The sequence below is a fragment of the Mustela putorius genome, unplaced genomic scaffold (genome assembly GCF_011764305.1).
Source record: "Mustela putorius furo isolate JIRA1106 unplaced genomic scaffold, ASM1176430v1.1 tig00003836_pilon_pilon_pilon, whole genome shotgun sequence".
NCBI lineage: Eukaryota > Metazoa > Chordata > Mammalia > Carnivora > Mustelidae > Mustela > Mustela putorius.
Window position 1 is genome coordinate 6,312,275 of NW_025421989.1, and position 20,702 is coordinate 6,332,976.

A 20,702-nucleotide genomic window follows, 5' to 3' on the forward strand; every position below is an offset into this window, starting at 1 on the left:
AAGGGCACTGCTGTCCTCTTTGAATAAATGCGGAGACCATCCCTCCCCCAGAAAGGCCACGCTTCCTTTTGTCCTGTTTGTTGAGGCTTGGCTCCTCTGTCACCAGGCCCTGAGGAGGGGAGTCTGGGGACCCGAGGACAGGGTCTCACCAGTGTGGGTTTTCTGTGTGGGAACTCCGGTCCCGTCGGTCCAAGTCCTTTCATACACGTGTGGCGTGCATCTTCCAGAAAACCAGGCCTCCCCTTTCCTCTGAGGAGCGCGTGAGTCCTAGAGTGGACTGGAGGCCCCCACGAGGACGTGTTCCAGAGCAGGCGGAGAAATACCAAGAGGTCTTTTTGGGGTCATTGTCTGTGTTTTTCTCAAACCTTTAGTTTGGCACATCTCTCTTGAGCGCCCGCCCAGTGCCAAGAGCATCTTCTCAGCCTGTCAGTGTCTCCTTTCTAGCTCCGGGGGTTAGGGGGCTGTGGGGAAGACACACATTCCTCCAGCGGGCCTCCCCTTCAGGCATCTCTGCTCTCCCCCGCATACGTACAGCCGCTCATCGGAAATAAGCCCAGTGTCCCCGTAGGTGACTCATTCTTCAGCGCCTCCCCATCTGGGTTTCTCTGCCAGAAGGCAGCAGGAGGCTCTCTGTTGGCAAGGCCTGTGCAGCAGGCCCCATCCGTATGCCCTGTGTGGTGCGGAGGAGGGAAGCAGGGACGGACGGAGGGGGCGGTGGGCTGGGGATGGCCTCAGCTCCTTCTCTGGTCCATGTGCTCTTTGCTTTGGCGGTCGGGGACAGCCCCAGAAAGTTCCCGCCCACCTGCTCGTGGGCAGTGAGGAGCAAGTTCCCTAGAACCCCGGGTGTTCCTGGTCTGGCCACCTGAGCTAGAGGCAAGAGCCTGCCTTCTCCGTGCTGGGCCGCAGATGCCATCCCTGGCCGTCCTGTCTCCAGCCCCTTCCATCCTCGTCCCGTTCCCATATCCGCTGGCGGTGCGGATGCAGATGCCGGGAGTCCCCACAGGAACCTTTCTCTCCTCGAGAGTGGGAAGCCGTGTGTCGAAGAGGACACCTTCCCGGGTGGGAGAATCCAGGTCACCCGTCTACAGACTGGGGAAACGAGCCTCAAAAGCGGGTTTGCTCCCTTACTCTGCCCCCGAGTGGCAGCTTCGATGTCACTGTAGGTTCTTCTCTGGCCCTCCCTCCCCCGGAAGCGCGGCCGGAGATAGTCCACCCAGACGTGAGCCCCGCAGCCTGCAAGGCAGGCGTTTCTGTTGGGACCGCCGTTAGTTGTGTGGGGCCGGCCGGGGCCTTGCCCTACACGCGCTCGCCGACTGCCATGGACTGTGAGCCCGCGCGGTCCTGGCGTCACGGCGTTCTGGAAGAAGACACTGCCGGTTGGTGAGCGAGGCTTGGCAGTGAGGCGGAAGGAGTGTGGAAGTGCCGGCTCCGGCACCAGAGCGGCCGAGCCGGCCTGCTTCGGAGCTGTGGCAGTCCAGCCTCGAGGGCTAAGGCTTGGCTGGCTTCTGCCTTATGGGGCGCACCCCTTCCCCCTCCGGCCCACCGCACCATCGCAGGGAGCAAGGCGGAGGACCGGGCTGCAGCCTGCCCGGGCTGGTGTGAGCAGCTCCTGCAAAGACTGGGGGAGTAGCCGGTTGCTTGTCCTGCTTTTCTCTGAACGTAGCGGGGGGCGGACACCCCCTCCAGCTCCGCGTGAAGAAGGGAGAGCATCCGTGAGTCTCTGTGAGTCCGAGTGTTTCCTCCGGGCCTTCGTCCCCAGAGCCAGACTGCGAGGGAGAGTTCTCCCAGACCCAGCTGGCGAGGGAGTCCGTGGGCACGGGGCGCTGCTGGAAGGCGGCCCTGCCACCAGCGGGGAGGGCGGCCGCCTGGGGTTGCCCAGACTCTGCCGGTGAAGGAGCCCAAATGCTCGGCTTTGGCGGGTTTCTCAGGGAGGGGAGTGTCTGTGCCTCGTCGCGTCGGCCAGGCCAGTCCGTGTCTGCTGGGGGGAAAGAGGGTCCGTGCGGCTGGGTCGTGGTCACAGTCGCGACTGGAGACGAGAGACGGGCCGGGGGGTTGGAGCCGGATTTTCCACAGTGGTTACGCGGTGACCAGACTGTTTCTCCACGGGCTCTCGTTCGGCGCCATGAGCTGGAGAGGCCTTCACGCTGTCAGAGGCGCCCGCAGCCGGTTCTCCGTCGCCGCGTCCTGTTCCGTTTCAGGAGTGCGTAGCCGTGGACGTGTCGGTTCTCCTGTTGAAGAACGTCGGGGTTGTTTCCGGGTTTTGACGATCACGGCTACGGCTGTCGCGGACATCGGCGAACAGTGTTTCCATGGGAGCGTAGGCTTCCGTTGCTCCTGGGGAAGCATCTGGGCGTGGGGTTGCTGGCCGGCGTGGTCAGCATGGGCTTCTCTCAGAAGCCACCGCAGGCTTCGCCGTGCGTCCGGGCCGCGAGGCCGGTGAGAGAGGGCAGGGGGTTTGTTGGGACTGCGGGAGCAGCGCTGACTGTGACCATGTCGCGGGGCTGCATTGGGAAGGGGCTGGAAGAACGGCAGCCGGCAGGCAGGTCAGCAGGATACTGGTGACGCTTTCCGCTTCCTCTTCGGGTTTAAAATTAGCCTTCGCGACCTGTCCGGGGTCACGGCTTCCTCCGCGGACTTCCGTCCGGAGCTGCCGAGTGATGGAGCGGCCACAGACGCAGCCTGTCTCCTCGCTCCGCAGCCTGGGGACACGACGGGGCACCAGGACTGGCCGCACGTCCCTCTGCGTGGGCTTCCGGGCCGAGAACCGGTTCCCGCAGCCCGGCCCCCCTCCGCAGGGCGTCTGCGGAGAGATTGCCCGCTGCCCTGCTCACGCACTGCGGGACTCGGGCCTCGCCCCACCTCGGGTTTTGGGACTGAGCGCCACAGCCCCTGAAGAGGAGGCAGAGGCTTCACGGAACCCTGGGACGATAGTTGCTGTTTCTGCTGGCGACAAAGAAAACACCTGTGAGGAATGTTTTGTCGGGTGGTGGGTGTGTTACCAGGCTGTGTGGCCTGAGGGCCGTCATTTCAAAGATTTCAGGTAGTAAAAGGAGTTGATCATGACGGGCGATGGGAAAACCTGATTTATCCTATCTCAGAAATCGCCAGGCTGATGAACTTCATTCTTCGTTGGGAAGGGTTCCAGGTGTGATTGAGAACTCCTTGAACAGAGAGCTGCTTCTCTGATCTGTCATGATTTGTCGTCAAGAGACCAATTTATTAAACCCGTTTATCATTCCCGTTAATGTCACCATGCGTTCATTATTCACGGAGAAGCGCTGGCTGTTCTCTAAAGTGAAAATCTGCTTGTTAGACGGGGTCTGTTTTCTGAAAGAGCCATGTCTACACACGTGTTGACTCACTACGTAGAATTGGGCATGTTTCCTTGGATTTACATAATGCACGCATAGTTCCGTATTACATGTTGTCCTTGGATTGTTCTAGATTACGTGTCATCCAAGGAGGACAGTGAAATACCAGTGCTTGCGGTTTCCAGCTCCACAGCAGCACTTAGTTGCCATTTCTCCTTCGTTTTGTGGGGCTTCTAGGCCAAGACAGAGGTCAAGATTTCCTTGCCGGCTGCCAAGCACCCTTTCATGCTCTGATGTCCCAGGACGCACGAGGTCAGCGTGGTTAGGACCTAAGAGGAGAGCGAGTGAGGCTTAGGCGGCATTTTGTCTCCACAGCAAGCCCCAGGACAACTAAAGGTCATTCCGTTCTAAACACACAGAGAGCTTTTACTTTCTGGAAAGATTACGGAGCCGTTTCAAAATCAGGCCTGTGTGCACAGCGGCTTCCTGGGGCCAGGTTGAGGAAGGAGCCTGTTGGGTTAAGCGAGAGAGCCGGGCTGTGCTGGGGGAACCAGCCAAGGCCCCTGAAGGGTGGAGCGGGGCTGAGGGAGCGGGTCTCCTCTTTCCTGGGGGAGAAGGGGCACCCTCAGCAGATGCCCGGCTCTTTCCTCAAACAGTTTGAGGGTACAGAGCTCTCCTCAGGTACACCACCAGGTGATGTAGGGCCTTTGCAACGGTACTTTTTAATCTAATTGAGTTTTTTGAAAGATTTTATTTACTTGGGCAAGTGAGCGAGAGTGAGGGAGAGCATGAGCGGGACAGGAGCAGCGGGCTCCCCCTGAGCACGAGTGCCATGTGGGACCCCATCCCGGGAGCTCGAGAAAGCACAGAGGTTACTGGGGGCTTGGCGGGTGGGACGGAGGCTTAGTGTTGGGTGGGGACAGAGTTTCTCTTTGGGCAGATGACAGAGTTCTGGAGAGACATGGCGGGCGTTTGCACCCCTGACCTGTGTGCTCAGAAAGGGTCTCCGGAGAATTGTGTCAGCTCCCACAGGCCGGTGTCAGAACGCCGCATCCTGGACGGTCCCTCCTGCTGAACTTACAGTGATAAGACCGGAGGCAGGGCCGCTGGGGTTGGGTGGCTCTAAGTGCAGAGGGCTTGTTTGGGGGAGTTCTTCCGTGCCGATGGAAGAGCTCTGTGTCTGGACCGTGGCGATGATCATGGCGTGCGGATGCATAGGATGAAATTATACACGTGTGGGTTAGACGCACGCACGCAGGTCAGAGGGTTGGCAGTCCTAACCTGTCAGTGACGAATCCGTAATAGTTCCCTGATTACAAAATAGAAACCCCAAACACTATTTTGCACTTCCATTACTGCAGTTTTGTGTGTGGGTCAGTAACACAAAGACCGTCCAGACGTCTTAAGTGAATTTTGCAGGTCATTCGGCATCCTGTGGGCCCGGGATTTGACGGGGACGTTCTTTTGTGTCATGGATTTGAGTAACCGGCGTGCCCCTTGGAAAACGTTTGGTCACGCAGACCTTCTGAGCTGCCTGGAAACAGGAGAAGAGTGAGGAACGGCGAGGAGGTGAGCAGCACGTGTCGCCTCGAGAGCTGGGCGCGGAGCCTCCCCGCGAAGGTGGGCAAGCGCAGGTGGACATTGTGTGCCGCCGCCGCCGCCGCCCTGGGGATTCCCGGGAGAAGGAAGGCTGCGTGTGCCTGGGGCCACAGACCCCCAGGCTGCGTGCAGGCCAGGAGGGGTGGAATAAGGGGTAAACGTGTGGTCTGTGCAGGGCTCCTTCCCCCTTCTTTTTAAGCGAGTCTTAAAGGGTTTTTGAAATACTTCCTTGGGGGGGTGTCTGGCTGGTTCAGTCGGTGGAGCACGGGACTCTAGATCTTGGGGTTGTGAGTTTGAGCCCCATGGCGGCTGTAGAGATTATGTCCAAATAAAATCCTTGAAATAATATAGAATGGGGGGAGGAGCACGGGAAAAACCCCACTCTCTTAGGAACTTGAGCTCAAAGGATTTTGTAATGCATCTGTGGTCCGCCTAAGAGAGGTGGGCAGATCTGAGGGTCTTGGCCTCCTCAGGTACTCTGACCACACGTCACACATTACCCAGAGGCTTTCAGCCCCTTCACGGCGGTCCACACTCTTGGCACGTGGGGCCAGCTCCGTCTCTGTCCAGTGTTAGAGGGTCTTGAGCAGCTCCCTGGCCTCTGTCCACTGAATGCCAGTAACATCCCCCCACCCCGTGTTGTCCCCACCAGGGATGTCCTGGGCCTTGCCAGATGGACCCTTGAACGTGCACTCGCCCCCGGTGGACGACCACGGATGCACGGCCTTTAGTTCCGGGATGCTTTCATTCCAGCTGGTTTTTATTAGTAAATGGGGTTTTCATAGGTATCTCTTTCTTCACACTTTCTCTTCCTGGGCTCTATTTTGATTCCTTTTGCTGCAGAACTCAAATAGACTTTAATGATGAGCAAAATGCAGTCCTCGTTTTTATTAAAATTTTCCAGGGTATTTTTTTTTCCCCTCGAGGAAGGCAGATGTCTGCCAAAGCATTCTCCAGCAGATAATAAAATAGGGTTTTTTTGTTTTTTTGGTTCCCGGTTAGGAGGTTGGATAACCAGGAGAAGGGCACTTCTCTTAATATTCGTGAATAGTTGTGTCTACAAAAATGATGACGCAGCTTTGCCCACTGTAATCCCAGCAGCAGACAAATCACCCAGTCAGCTGCGCTGTGTTTCCCGGGATCGTGGAATGCCTTCTTATGCAAGACACGTTTCCACAGATTCGGGAAATCGTTTTAAAACGGCTCAGCTATCTTCATTTAAACCGAAGTTCAGGGCTTACTGTTCAGCTGAGTCTCTAAAAATATGTTTTGACTGCACTGGCTCTTCTCCATAGCTAATGTGTGTCTCTGTTTAAAGAGAGAGGCATTTCTTGGAGATCGTGGTCGCCTTTGCTTTAGAAGTAATAAAGGAAAGCATTCGTTCCGTCACGTGACACGGAAGGAAGACGCGGCCAACGCGCCCACGTTCCTGTCCGCTGGAAGGATCGCTGCAGTCCTGCAGGGCCCTCCTGTCTCCGCGGGTAGGAGCCGCGCGCTCCTGATGGGGCGTCCGCACTCCCCCACACCAGGGGGAGTCACAGGGCTTAGGAGAGGTTATTCTCAGTCAATTACAGCAGAAAGATCTAGATTATAAAGGACAGCACAATGACTTTATTTTTTTGTAAAGATTTCATTTATTTGAGAGTGAGGAACCATGGACGGGGGAGGGGGCGGACGGCGAGGGAGAAACAGACTCCCCACTGAGCAGGGAGCCCCATACGGGGGTCGATCCCAGGACCCTGAGATGATGACCCAAGCTGAAGGCAGAGGCTTCACCGACGGAGCCACCCAGGCGTCCCCACATTGACTTTACGGTTTCCAGTCCTGTGCGGTCTGTTTGAAAGTTGCTAAGAGAGTGAATTGTCGGTGTTCTTGGCCGCATCAGATAAATGTGATGTGGCACAACCCAGAACTCTGGGAGGTGATGGAGGTCTTAACTAACATGATCGTGGTGATTGTTTCATGTTGTGTGTGGCTGTCACATCTTCACGTTCTGCAGCTGGAACGGATGTGATGTTGGAGGGGGTGCCTGTCTGCGTAAAGCCAAGGGGAGGGAGAAAACGGAGCATCCCTGCAGTAGGCTGCATGAGGCCCGGTCCGGGTGGAACTACGCACACGCGGACAGGTGTACCGTTGCCGCAGACCCACGACGGCCCTTCATTCCCCTAAGCAGCACGGACAGTGCTCTAACCACCCGAGTGTGGGTGTCCGTCCTGTAGGGCGTGCAGTGTCCGCTGAGCGGGGACAGAAGGGGAACTTGGGGGAGCTCTGTGATTGCCCCTGCCGCAGTCCCCGAGTTTAAATCTGGGCTGTGGTTGTATATCTGTCATCTGCACATTTGTGTGTGTGTTGTACTTTAACTGAAAAAATACCCGAGAATGTAGGGTGGAGTAAGTAGCTGGAGGGTGTGCACGATGCCGCTTCCTTTCCTCTGGAGAAAAATAAACCGTCCCTCGCTCCCTCTGTGGCATCACTGGTTCACACTCCTCCAGCAGAGAAGCACACCCATGTTCCCTTTGCGCAGTGCGGTCCGTGGGGTGCCGTCGCCAGCCGACATGCCCTGCGCGTGCATTGTTCCCTTACAGACCCTCTTGAAGTGGCGCTAGTTGCAAACGAGCTCCTCTTCATTCAGAGCCAGTCTGCTTTTATCCTGAACCGCTGTTCTGGTTTGGTGATAAAGCCCCGTCGAGTGGCCGCATGGAGTGCTGACACTGCTGTTTCTCGTGTCCCCCATGTTCAGAGCCACCACGACCACCCGGGTTCCCAGGCGACTTCGTACCGGCTTCTCGGAGTTAACTGTTGCAACGTGTCTGTGTGTAAATGCTGAGAGTCACGATTTGCCGCTCACGTGTTTATCAGTCCGTTAGAGGGGGAAAAGCAATTAGAACGAACGTGCCTCGATGGTTGGTCAGTTACAGTCATCTAAATGTGGCCTTGCTCCGCGCAGCCCAACAGTTCGCACTGGTGTTAACATCGAAACAGCCGGAGACCCCGTGGAAGGTGCCGGGAGGTGTATGTTCTCACTTCCCACTTGAGTGCCTTGGACGGCATGAGGAGGTCTAGGGCGGTTCCGGTTTCCTCTCTCAGCTGAGGCGGAGCAGCATCTTGCCCTGGTGTCTGTCTGCAGAGTTCACACACGGTGACACGAAGGCCTTCCTGCTCTACAGCTCTACAGCTCAGAGGTCACCTTCGTGTCCTGCGCTCCTGTATTTTATTTCCTGCCAGCTTCCTCCCTTTCCCATTTTTCCTTCCAGACGGACAAGTAAGTCATCTGGACCATGGGACCCAGCCCTGTCCCTTCTCTCCCGTGTCCCAGAGTCTACCCCAGCCTCTCCAGCGACCTTCCCCAGCCTGGGGGTCCACGCCAGCCTTTCCATTGACTCCCCGCTGCCCAGCCTGGGAGTCCACCTACCTCTCCACTGACCCCTGCCCAGCCTGGGAGTCCACCTACCTCTCCACTGACCCCTGCCCAGCCTGGGGGTCCACCTACCTCTCCACTGACCCCTGCCAAGCCTGGGGGTCCACCTACCTCTCCACTGACCCCTGCCCAGCCTGGGAGTCCACCTACCTCTCCACTGACCCCTGCCCAGCCTGGGGATCCACCCCAGCCCCCACTTTGTCTTTCAGACTGCGCTCTTGGGTGAACAGCTCCTGGCTTTCCTCAGTACGATCGCACGTACTGCTGCTGGCGTGTCCTGACCGCTGACCAGCCCCGCCCTCTGAGGATCACCTTCTCCTGTTCCATCATCTTCCACAGTGTCCTTCCTGCTGCCCCCACTTTCCCGTTCTCACCCACTCCTCTAGCAGCAGGCATCTCTCCTGTCCTGCCAGGGTCGCCTCTGTTCCTGTTGTCATGGCCTTGTTGTAGTCGCAGAGCTAGCATTCCTTGTACTGTGTGCCACGCATGATTCCAAGTCCTTGGCAAGTCAGGCCATCACCCCCTCCGAAGCAGATGCGGCTGTGTTTCATGTCCGGGCGGGAAAGCCCGGGCGCCGAGCCAGCGGCGACGTGCCCACGTCTCCTCTCCGGAAGTGCTGCAACTAGGGTCCAGAGCGGGCCGTTGGGCTCCAGAATCTTCCTCTTTTAAACAGTCTTTCTCGATCCTGTTGATGTGGTGCAGTCATCGAGTCGCTCTCTGACGTTAAACCCTACATTCCGGGAGCGGACTCCGCTCGGTCTGGACGTTTCTTCCTTTTTTATACATTACCCAGTGTGGTCGGTTAATACCGTGGGTGATGTATTCGCATTTATCTAACTGGGAGAAGCTGGGGTGTCCCGCTTCTTTTTGAATGTCCTTGTCAGGTGTGGGTATTGGGCTCTGTTGGCCTCAGAAAACAAGTGGAGGGATCCAAAAAATGCTTTTCTGGAAACCTGTTGGCCCCGCCGCCTAATCCAGGCCTCTCCTGGAGAGCGGGGCGCAGAGAACTTACCGTCACGTTTAGACACCAGAGTGTCTGCCCCAGCCCTCCGTGTCCTCTTTGAAGCACGGAAGCAGCCATGACCCAGGATCTAGTTTGCAGGCCTCGTGCGAGACGTGTAACAAAATGTGGGCATTCCTTCCTCCCTTACCCACAACCCATGTGTTGCGTATTTCCTATTCCCTTGGCAGACCTCTGTGGCCCTCCCGTGTCACAATAGCCTCAGCTCTTAGTGGCCCATCTGCAGCGTATTATTAATTTATTAATATTTATTATTTATATTAATATATAATTAATATATAAATATATAATATATTATGATCATATGTATTATATATAATATAATATATAATATATATTAATTAATATATATTAATATTATTTATAACAGGTATTTATTAATACCTGTTAATATCTTCCTTCGCTCGAAGCCGTTCTGAGATGTGCTGGTCTGCTCGCTGCGTTTGCCATGGTGCACACTAAAATAAACAACGGAAGTTTTAAGATGTTTGCTCCTGCGCGACGCAAACCTATATGGGGTGCTGTGACAGGTTTGGGTGCCAATAAACACCTCAGTGTCCCAGAACACACCAGCCGTCACCATCGTCACCTCAACAGGAGGGCGTGTCCTTTGCATGGTGGCATGGCCCTAGGTAGTGGGGTGCACAGGGCAGTGGAGAGGGGGGAGTCTTACTTCTTCCCACCTAGGGAGGAGCACAGACATCCAGGGTCACCTGTCAGAGGCCGATGAATGTATTACCTTGGACGGGTGTGCAGAGGGAGCCCAGCGCCCCCGACAGGGCACGGGGAGAAGGGGGCGTCTGAGCTGGAATTTCGCAAGCAAGGCCATGTCAAGCAAAATCAAGGAGCTGGCTTGAGGAAGGCCTTGAGGCTTGGCAAAGGCAGCAGAGGGTTCAGGGAGAAGGAGCCAGTTTGCTGGGGGCGGGACGCGGGGGGGGGAGATATGGGGGTCGGAGGACATGGAATGAGAGGAACAAGGAGAAAGTACCGGGAAGCTGGGCTGTCTGCAGGTCGCCGGCACGGGGCCACGCTCGGCGTGTGCGTTTGGAAGCCGCGATTCCTTCTGAAACTACATCTGGGGGTAGCAGGAGGACAGGATGAACAGGACAGTCCGCCGGAATGCTGGCTGTCGAGACCCTTAGCAAGCCGCGGACCTGCCTGTATTGTGTCCGCGCGAGAAGCAGGGGTGCAGAATTGTGTGATCGTACGGATTCGTGCAGACACTCATCGGCACAGAGGAAGGGGCCGGAAGACATCCCCCCGTGTGCACGGCAGTTGAATCACGTGTAGCAGTGTGTGAGTTATTTCCTTTCTTCCAGATTGCTCGCTCTGTTTTTCCCAGGCTCAGAAGTTCATTTGTACATCTCTTGAGTTGTTAAGAGTGCCGCCCTCGGGGATGAACCTGCCGCGTGGCCTCGGGGCTTATGTTTACCTATCCCCGAACCTCGAGTCCGCAAGGGCTCAGGCTGGCGGCGTGGTCCAGTGCCAGCAGGTGGCGCGTGTGGGCGCCGCGGGGTCCGCGAACCGGGCAGAGACAGCGGCCTCCCTCGCCAGGCTGCCTCGCCCGGGGCCAGTTGTTGGCTCGGGAGGAAGTCGCAACCTTGGCTTATAACCTGACTAATGCTTTCCCCTCCTGGATGTTTCCCATGTTGAGAGGATATTAAAATCTTGGCAGGGTGCACGGTCTGCTACAGTCTGAGGCCCGCGTTGTACTCAGCCGCCACCCTTGGGGTCCAGGCCAGCTGTTCTAAGTGAAACCGTATTTTAACGAGGTCCTTCTGGTATTTCTTTTGGGTGCCGTCCAAGGCAGTTCCATTTTACACCAGATTCCGTGTTACGGCGGGTCATCTAGAACAGGTCTGCAGCCCATAAAAACGTTCTCGCCGCACTCCGCGTTTTGTGGCCACAGGTCAGAGAATTATGTGGGAAAGGGATGGCTGGGTCTTGAGGACTTTTTTTCCCTCTAAGATAAAGAATCATAAAGCTGATACGCACGTGTGCAGTGGCTGAGAGCGCAGTATCCGAAAGCATTCTCCACATAGTTTATGCTTTTCACCGCGGGTAGACGTCGAATTTCCGTAGGCCAAGAATTGCTTCTTGGGCAGAAAATGTAATCCTCTGGTGAGACAAATCCGTCAATTCCAAAAAGGAGACGTGAACCCACAGCAGACTAGCTGCCGGGGACGAGGGTAGTATGCGTTCCATGTGGACAGCTTGCAGCTCTGTGTGTGTGTGTGTGTGTGTGTGTGTGTGTGTGTTTTGCTCTGATTTATCTGACCCCGCTCCCACGCTCTTGCCTTGGCTTCCCTCCAGTCTTTATTTGGACCGACCCCTGTCCCGGCCCCACCACCCTGAATCCCCGCTGTCCCCGCGGAGAGGTAGGCGGGCCGCTGGCCAGGCAGCTGCAGCCCGGGTGCGGAGACCTTGCCGAGCCAGGAAACACGGACTCTGTCACGAAGCGCGACGTTACAGGAACGTCGATGTTCAAAGAAACAAAAGGAAGTGCTGCATCATAAATGAGCAGTCCACGGGGCCTGGGAGATCGGAGCAGGGCGTCCACCAGAGCACTGGGAGCCCAGGAACCCCAGGGCCGTACCGACGATGGCCAGGGCTGTGCAGCTCTCTCCCTCACGAGGATGGCTGCTGCCGGAGCGCCAGAACTAGATTACAGACCTCCAGCGACAGACCCTAAAGTGTGTATTTCCACTTCTGTCCACTAAGGGACATCCCCACCTAGCTACTGCCCCTCCGTGTCCTCCTCAAAGCCACGCCCAGTTCCGTCCTCCGTCTCTGCGTCTGGCCCTGCGTGCGGCGCCACGGCCCTGTCTCTGGGAATCGTTAAGTCATCTGTTCTTTCGATGGTGTGCACCCCTGCCTCTGTGTGGCCCCTCAGGCACCTCTCCAAATTAAACTCCTCTCGGTTTGAGGGCACACAGAGGTCATTTTTAACCGTGGCATGGAATTTTAGGATTGAAAGGGACCTTGGAAATTGTTTAATTCCTCCTACAGTTGTTGTCAGAAAAGGGAGCGAGGAAGCCGATGGGGACAAACCCGGGCCTTGGAGTGCTGAGTGACGGGTGGTGTCTTTGTCAGCAGAGAGAAACCTGAATCCTCCATTGCCGCTTCTGGTTCTCTTCGATCACGGTCTCTACTCCGAACGCTGCCGTCTTTAGGGGAGTGTCATTGGAAGATAGGATTTATCTTCATTTGCTCTGTGTAACACGGAAAGCATTCAGCCTCGTTTTTACAATGCAGACCTTGTTTGCAGCTTGCTTGGCCAAAAAGTGTAATGGAAACGGTGTCACTGGTAAGATGATCGTCTCCCTCTTTTTAAAAAAGGCTCCATTTTGAATCATTTAGAGGTCTCTAAACACATTGCTGGAGTCTGCTGTGTGTGGATTAAGAGCTTGGACTCGGGAAGTCAGACGGCCACTTCTGAGCTGTGTGCCCTTAGGGGGATCCCTTAACTGCTCTCTGACTCAGTTTCCCCATCGGTAACGTGCAGTTCTTACGACTCTGAGCTAATTCAGGAAAAGGGCTAATGCACGTATTCACTGACTATCGTTACTTTTGTTCTTAATCTCAAATACCAAAATTGTCCTAAAATGAAGGTATACGTATGGCCAACAGTCATCGAACTATGAACTCGCATGGCAGTCGGACTTGTTTAAAGCCGGTTTTCCTTCTCGCCTGCTGTTGGGCCTAAATCCTTCATTCCTGTCCTTTGCCGTCACGTCTCTGATTCTGAGAACCGCGAGGAGTCGGTGTCGTTCCGCTGCTTACCGCCCTGTTCTCCCGCCAGCCGCGCGGTTCCTCTCGGCCTTCCTCGAGTTGCCTTTCTGCAGCCCCAGCTGCCCCGCGGTGGGCGCTCTGTCAAGAAGGGAATGCAGCTGGGCTTCCTCCCTTCAAGAAGCTTCTGTCTTCTCGGGAGCGGGGAGGTGCAGAAAGCAGGACGGCGAGTGCCGGGCCCTGCGGGAGCTCAGGACAGAGCCATCTTTCCCGCCCGCGAGGACCAGAGGAGCCTTCGCGGAGGAAGGCCACCTGGCCGCCACCATGACGACGGAGCAGGTATCCACGGTGGTGACAGACGGCCATTGGGGAGCCGACGTTCGAGACCTCTGACTGTGGAAACGCGGTCCCGCCCCCTCTTTGTTATGGGGCACTACTCTCTGCACTGTAGGACGCTGAGTGTCCCTGGTCTGTCCCTATTAGATGCCCGTAGAATCCCCTCCCCCACGAGCACATGCCGGTGACAACCAAAAATGTCTGCAGACATTGCATCTGCCCCAAGGGGACAGACTCGCCCTCCCTTGACAACCAGGAACCCCTGTTCTAGATCAGGAGACCGGCATAAGCAGAGTCCCTCTAGGGAAGCAGGAAGCAGGTGAGCGGAGGCGCCCGGGGAGCCCCTGGGAGGTGCCCTAGCTCACGGTCGGGTACGGGGGGCTTCCAGGCTCAGGTGAGGGGTCTTGCCCGGGCCTGCAGGCTCCTGATGGCTCTTGAGAAGGAGAACCCCGGACCCCACGTGCTGAATCAGGGAAGATAGCGTGCCGGTTTGGTGCGTCTTCCGCAGGATGTGTAAATACGGCGTGCTGCAGCATGACATAATGGAGGCTCTCACTAAACGTCCCTCCCGTTGTCATCCTCACGCCGTCAGGCAGAGTAGAAGAGCGTCTTGTGCCTTTGTGCTCCTGTCGCAAAATCCCCCAGACGGAGGGGCCCAGAGACAGTAGACGTTTCCTGCTCACAGTTCCGATAAAACTTTATTTGCACATACAAGCAGTGGGCCACACTTGGCCTGTGGGCCTCCCTTGGCCTTCCCCTGATCTAGACAGTTAGAATTAAACGTGTGCATTGGCTTCGGGCGGCTGTCTGCACTCAGGCGGGCAGGTTCGTGAAATCTGTAGTCCAGATTCTGCGGAAGATGCCCCAGGTGGTGCCCTCGGCCTTTGTTTCAGCTGAAGACGCAAAACCACCCTCACGGCTGCCCTGAGTATTACACGTCTGCTTTCCTCTGCCAGATAAGCAGGATTTTGAAGGGCCACGGAGCGATAATTTATTTAGCAGGTTTTGCTGATGAATCAGGCCGGCATTAACTGGGCAGAACGGTTCAGCCATACACCTGGTGGACGTGGTCCGTGCAGGCCGTGGTGGAAGAGGTGTGGTCCAGCGGTGGGGTCCTCGCAAGAAACTGCGAACACGTACTTGGTTTGTTTCAAATCTGTTTTTATTGCCTCGTTGTGTGAGACAAATGCGTGTACAGGCTCTTTTCCTCTCTCCTGAGGAAAACAAAGGATTTCCCTCTGGAAGGTCTCACCACGTTTTCTATAAAATGTCATGTTTGTTTTAAGCCTTTCCCAGTGGGTCGTGATCACACACTTCTCCTTGGAAGTATTCCTACCTTCTCGGGTGGTTTCCCGTGACCGTGTGTTACCCGAAGTCTGTGGCCAAGTGCACGTAGAGGCTGGCTTGCCTTCAGGGGCAAGTACCTCTCTCCCGCATTGTGTTTGTAAGTCCAGCAGAAGTGTGAGGATTCTGCGTGTCCTTCAGGGGTCTCGTTTGGGCTCCCAGCAGTCAGCCATGGCGGGATTGAGTAGGCAGCATCTGGACCACTCGGGGTGGTCACGACTAGTGCCGGTGACACAGGCACCCCTCCGGGAGAAGCCAGAGGTATGGTCACGACTAGTGGTGGTGACAACGGGCATCCCTCCGGGAGAACCCAGAGGTGCTGCTTGGCGTTCTGTGACACACAGAACCGTGCTCCTGGCAGCAGAGAAGGATCCGGCCCGGCGCAGGTCATGCCGCAGCTCAGAAATCCTGCTGTCGGCAGCTGGCGCGGGGGTACCTCTTCCTGAGTAGGTGGCCGGCCTGCTGCTTCGGTGATGGCTCCGGGCTGGCCGGGGTCAGACCCGGGGACGCCCGCGTGGAGCCCTGACACAGGTCTTCCATCGCGGTGCCCCCAGGCCTTTACTCCCCTCCTTTTTCACGGCTTCACACCTGCCGCTGGGCCAGTTCCGCCTGTCTCGGTCTTCGTCAGGCACATGGTGACATGATGTGCTTTGTTCCCACTGCTGTCCCCTTGGACGGAGGAGAAGCGTTGAAGGCGGAAGGGGTGCGAGGCCCGGGAGCCCCACCGCTCCAGCAGACTGCCGGTGCATAGGCCTCCTAGCTGCGGAGTCCCGTGGGGCCTGCCCCGGGGGAGAAGCCTCCAGCCCGAGGGGCCAGTTTTCCAGGATGGCGTCTCACACGCCTCACTGGCGCACAGCAGAGCCCCGGTGACCAGGGCCTGAGAGAAAGTGCTCAAGCGGGCCTTGCCCACGTGGTCTGTGGACAGCCCCCGTTCCACGATGAGCGAGCGTCAGGATGGCAAAGTGTCCGAGGGACAGTTTCCCCCAGTGTCCTCCCTGTACAGATGAGGAAAGTGGAGAAGGAATGTTTCCCCCAGTTCCTGGTCTTGCCCGGATTCAAGGACGTATGCCCGCCTGCTGCTCTCACGCCGGTTCTCCCGTGCACTCCTTGATCCGCCGTATCCCCACAGGGTAGAACAGGACAGAGAGGCCCGGCCAGATGGCCTGAGCCAGGCGCTCGGTGGGAAGTCAGGGCGGACCCCAGCGCTCCGGACCAGTCTGACATTCTCTGCACCTGGCCCTCCCGCTTGCCCCGATGAAGGCGGGGTGGTCAGCAGTCGGGAAGAAAGCCTTCAAAACAGGTGGATGAGAAAACCGTTGGTGTGAGGCCAAGCGTAAATGGCCCAGCGAAACTGCTCAGTGAGTTCTAAGCGTGTAGGAGGACCCGTTTCGGAGGTGACATGGAACATTCCCGCGTGTTTCTGAATACACCTGGTTTCCAGTCATGATTTTTTGTTCCCCCCAGTAGGGGACCCAGTAGATGACCCCCAGTAAGGGACATCGCAGATGTTCACGCTTGAGGCGTCACCGTGTACCCTGACCTGCTCGGTCGTCATCTTGCTTCGGTGGGGGACGCTCGTTCTGGCCATTCCTCTCTCGCCCTCGGTTCATCTGCCCAGCTCCGTCCCCCGCGTGCGGCCGGCCTCCCTGAGTGTAGTCCCCGCCGTGCTCGGAGCGGGGTATGTCACAGAGCACGGTCACGCACAGGGATCCCAAACGGAGGCACCCAGACCTTACACGGGGCCTTGAGACCCCGGATGCAGAAGGAAACCGAGGACGTGGCGGGAGAAGTGGGCTTGTGGCTGGTCCTTCGCAAGTTGCCTGCACCACGTCCGAAACTGTGGCCGACAGAGCCGGCATGGTCCAGCTGGGCGACACAGTTGGCCTCCATGCAGGGAACTGAAGGCTTCTGGTTCCTGTGCCTGTGCGTGTCAGGGTCCGAGGAAACCTACAGCTAGAGTTGAAATTCTGCTTTTGCCTCTCATCACACACGTGGGCATTGGACCCGTTCCCTAACTCCTCCAGTCTTTACCGTCCATGTGTGGAAGCCTGTAACAGCACCGACGGAACAGCCACCTTGAAGGTCGTGGACTCCGAGGGCCCAGATTTGCTTCACGGCAGCAGCAGGGTCAGAATCGGCTATTCCGTGTGCGTGCGTAGCAAGTCTGCGGCCGGTGTTGGAGAGGCTGAAGCAGGAAGGGGAGGGGAAGGAAGTGTTCCAGGAGACTGCGTCCTGAGTCTCCCCCAGGCTCTTCTGTTGGGATCCTAGTACTCGGGGGCGGGGCCTTTGCAAGGTGATGCGTGTGTGAGGACAGAATTTCGTGAGCGGGACCCGTGTCCTTCTGCCGTCCGTGCGCTGGCCGTCGGCCCTCCCCAAGCCACCAGATGTTGCACCTTGATCGTGCACTTCTGGCCTCCAGAACTGCGAGAAATAAGTGTGAGTCCCCCGGTCCGCAGAGTTTACGTACACCTGCCCACAGGCCGCGCGAAGACATAGAGTGGAGGCTTGAGCTCTCCTCCCCACGGGCGCCATTAGTCACCGAGAGGGACGCCAGGCCCCGCGGGCGGCTTTAGCAGACGTTTCTTGGTGGGCTTGCCTGATGGGCCGAGAGTGGCATCGCACTGCCCGGCTTTGGAGGTCAGCTGCAGCCCTTCAGCCGAGTGCGACGGGTCTGCTGGGGACCCCGCAGGAGCTCGAGATCTGCCCCGTAGAAGGGGGTGCTGCTCTTGGGGTGGCAAAGGCACAGGGTGACCAGGAGGCTTCAGGAAAGTCGTTGGGAGGGCTTGGGGCTGTGCCTGGCCTGGAGCAGGCCCCGGTAAGGGCGGCCTCTTACTGTTCTGAGGCCCGTGTGGGTGTGGCCCCGCCGTAGACTCTTGAGAGATGCCAGGAGAAGAGCCAGCAGCTGTGGGAGTCCACAGTTCTGCCCTGTTCGCCAGGGGACAGATGGAGAGGAGCCAGGGGCCCTGGGAGCGGGGTCAGCAGCCAGAATGAATTCGTAGTTCCTAATAGGAGAACATCGCTGTGGCCCTGAGCAGTGGTGACAATTCCAGGCAACGGGGAGTCAGGCCAGTGTCTAAGGGTTCCTGCTCCCCCCGACCTGAGGTTTTCCGTGTCTGCACCGCGCTGGAAACCTGACCGGGGAAACCTTGGTGATGAGACTTCTGGCACGGAGTGGGCCCCGGGAGGAGTCCCTAGTCAGCACGGGCTGCTGGTTCCATCTTGCCCTGAGGGGTGGGGAAAGGTAGGAGCCAGAGGGCAAGGTCGAAGGCAGGGGGAGGCGGGAGTATAGGGCCTTGGCTTCTGGCCCCGGAGGGCGGGCCTGCACCCGTCGTTGGCACGTGTGGTCTGGCGAGGGAGTCTGTGGCCGCCGTGCAGCCAAGCCTGCCGGTCACCATGGCTGGCCCAGGACTCGAGGAAAGAGAGAGAGGACGTGTTTTCTGTAGTCCTTAGAACCAGGCACTGGGGGATGGATGGGCAGGCCGCGGACGAGCAGGAAGTCGACAGAGGAAAGGAGAGGAGAATGCAAGCCCAGAAAGCTCCTTTCACGGAGGAACATTCCCATCTGCTGAGCACGGTGTTTATTGCACCGGCTGGCTGTGTTTTGCTAGGGGAGGGCAGAGAGCCCATGTGGAATCAGCTGGAAGGCGGGGCCCACGTGATGCCCCTTCGGTCTGGCTTCTGAAGGTGGGGTGCTAGCTGCGTGGCGGTGCGAGGCCGTGCACGAGGCGTTGGAGGCTGGCAGCGGGGACACCCTGGGGAGCCCCCTGCAGCCCACCAGCATGTAAGATGAGCCAGTTGTGATGGCGAGGTGCTTGCGGAGGAGACCCCCGGAGAGCGGGATCCGAGGGACCCCCTGCACAAGAGAAGGGGAGTGCCTTTTGCCTCACTCCACCTCTAGCAGGAGCCAAGCATAGGGGTCCCAGTTACTCACAAGGCCAGTACTCCACAAGGCTTCCCAGCTCCCTGGCTCCTAGGCTGCCCCAGACGGACCAAGGGGATGGTACCCCAGCAGACTGGACTGCCACCTTGCAGGGCACGCCTGCAGCAGCCAGGAGCTCCAGCTGTAGGATGCCCCCCCCAGCCCCGCTTGAGGAAGTGGCGGCCACTGCCGGTTCCTGATCACCCTTGAACCCCACATGGGTCCCCAGCACCTCCTCTGCCCTGCCCCGTGTGCCACCTTCCTTTCTTGAAGTAGGCATTGTTTTGCATGAGTGCAGAGGGAGGAGGAGGAAGAGCCAGCACCCCGGAGCCCAGGGAAAGTTACCGATTCTTAGATAAAACAACTCAAGCCACCCCAGTCGGTCCAAAATGGTCTCTTTTTCTTCGGGTGTTAGGTCTTGTGCTGCTTTGGCTCCTGCCTGCCGTGAACGCTATGAGCCCGGCTACAGCATGGCGCCCAGAAAGGTGTGCACTCCAGCTGGGCAGCGGGACACTTGGAGACCGAAGCAGGGAGCTCTGCAAGGAGTAATGGCAACAGTGCGAGAAAGCCCAGAGTTGCGTTTCTGCAACAGAAACATTTTTCCGGGGCACTTGGGTAGCGCAGTTGGTAAAGCGCCTGCCCTGAGCTCAGGTCCTGACCCCAGGGTCCTGAGACCGAGCCCCGTGTCTGGTGCCCTGCTTAGCGGGGAGGCTGCTTCTCCCTCTGACGTTACCCCTACTCTTGTGCTCTCTTTCTCTTTCTGTCAAGTAAATAAAATACTCAGAAAACAAAAAAGCAAAAAGTAAAAAAAACATTTCTGTAGGGCAAACTGTGCTGCATTTTGCTGTTCATAACACCAAAACGGTTCAGCCTCCAAAGCTGTGTCTTTGTCCCCTGCATACGGGCCTTGGGCCTCTGTGTCTCTTCCCAGTCCCCTGCCCATTATCTTCGCTTCACCCCATACCTGGAGCTGGGCATCCTGCGGCCCCCAACCCTTACCCTCCTCCCCCAGCTAATCAGGAGCATCTGAGATCAGTGGAGCCACCTTTGGATCTCCATGGCTGCGCATCCCGCAAACCTTCATTTTAGGCCTCACAAAACCCTTGGCTCCTTGCTCTCTCTTGCTGCAGGTTTTTCCCACTCGGCATTCACGTTCGGTATCGAGAGCCACATCAGCCAGTCCAACATCAACGGGACGCTGGTGCCGCCGGCTGCCCTCATCTCCATCCTGCAGAAGGGACTGCAGTATGTGGAGGCCGAGATCAGCATCAATGAGGTACGTGCGCTCCCGGGCGGTGGCCTGGCCCCAGCCCCAGCCTGCAGAGCCTGGGGACCGTGGGACAGCCTGGAAACCAGCCACGGCCACACCACCTGTGGCCGGTCCGCTGGATCCCTTTCCCGCTCCCTCTCCTTGAATGGACTTCCTCTTTACAAGCCTGTCTTACTCTGCCTTCTCTTTAGCTTTTCAAAAGAACAAAGTAATCCATCCTGTGCCCCGTCACCTGTGTTCATCCATCCATTTCCAGAAACCCACATCTTTGGAAATCCCCAAATTTCTGCCTGTCCTGCGCACATTCTTCCCTGACCGTGGCCCTCTCCTCCTTCCTCCCCAGAATGGGTGTCCAGAGGTGGTGTTCCACTGGCCCCTTGAGGCCCCGACTGGTCTCTTTTTCCCACAAAAAGAAGTTTTTTGGGGGGCTAGGAGCGTGTGACCCCAGAGACCCCCAGGGAGCTCTCAGATCACGCGAGGCCGCAACTTAGATGCGTTTGCTCACCGGTTTCCATGTCTTCAGTGTGTCGGGAAGCCCTGCTGGCTTCTCTTCCTGCGCTCCACTTTCCGGCGTGCCGGGAGGAGAATAAAAAGGCGTCTCGTTGGTGACGTGGGCTTGCAGTCGCTGAACCGTGGGGCATTCTGCTTTCAGAGTTTAAATTACCAGGTGTTGTCTTTACCCTGGGTAGTTACTACTGTTTACCAAGTCTTTGTGCATGTGAGGTGTGACTCTGAAGAAGGTGACACGGAAGCAT

General features: G+C 57.4%; 1 protein-coding gene across 2 annotated transcripts in view; it reads left to right on the forward strand.

The window, feature by feature from the left end:
- TBL1X (transducin beta like 1 X-linked) overlaps nt 1–20,702 on the forward strand; it is a 200,468-nt gene that overhangs the window by 157,578 nt on the left and 22,188 nt on the right. For both annotated transcript variants that reach the window (XM_045089277.1, XM_045089276.1), the window contains exon 4: nt 19,808–19,953. In XM_045089277.1, coding sequence (XP_044945212.1) covers nt 19,808–19,953 — 146 coding nt within the window. The remainder of the gene's footprint in view (nt 1–19,807; nt 19,954–20,702) is intronic.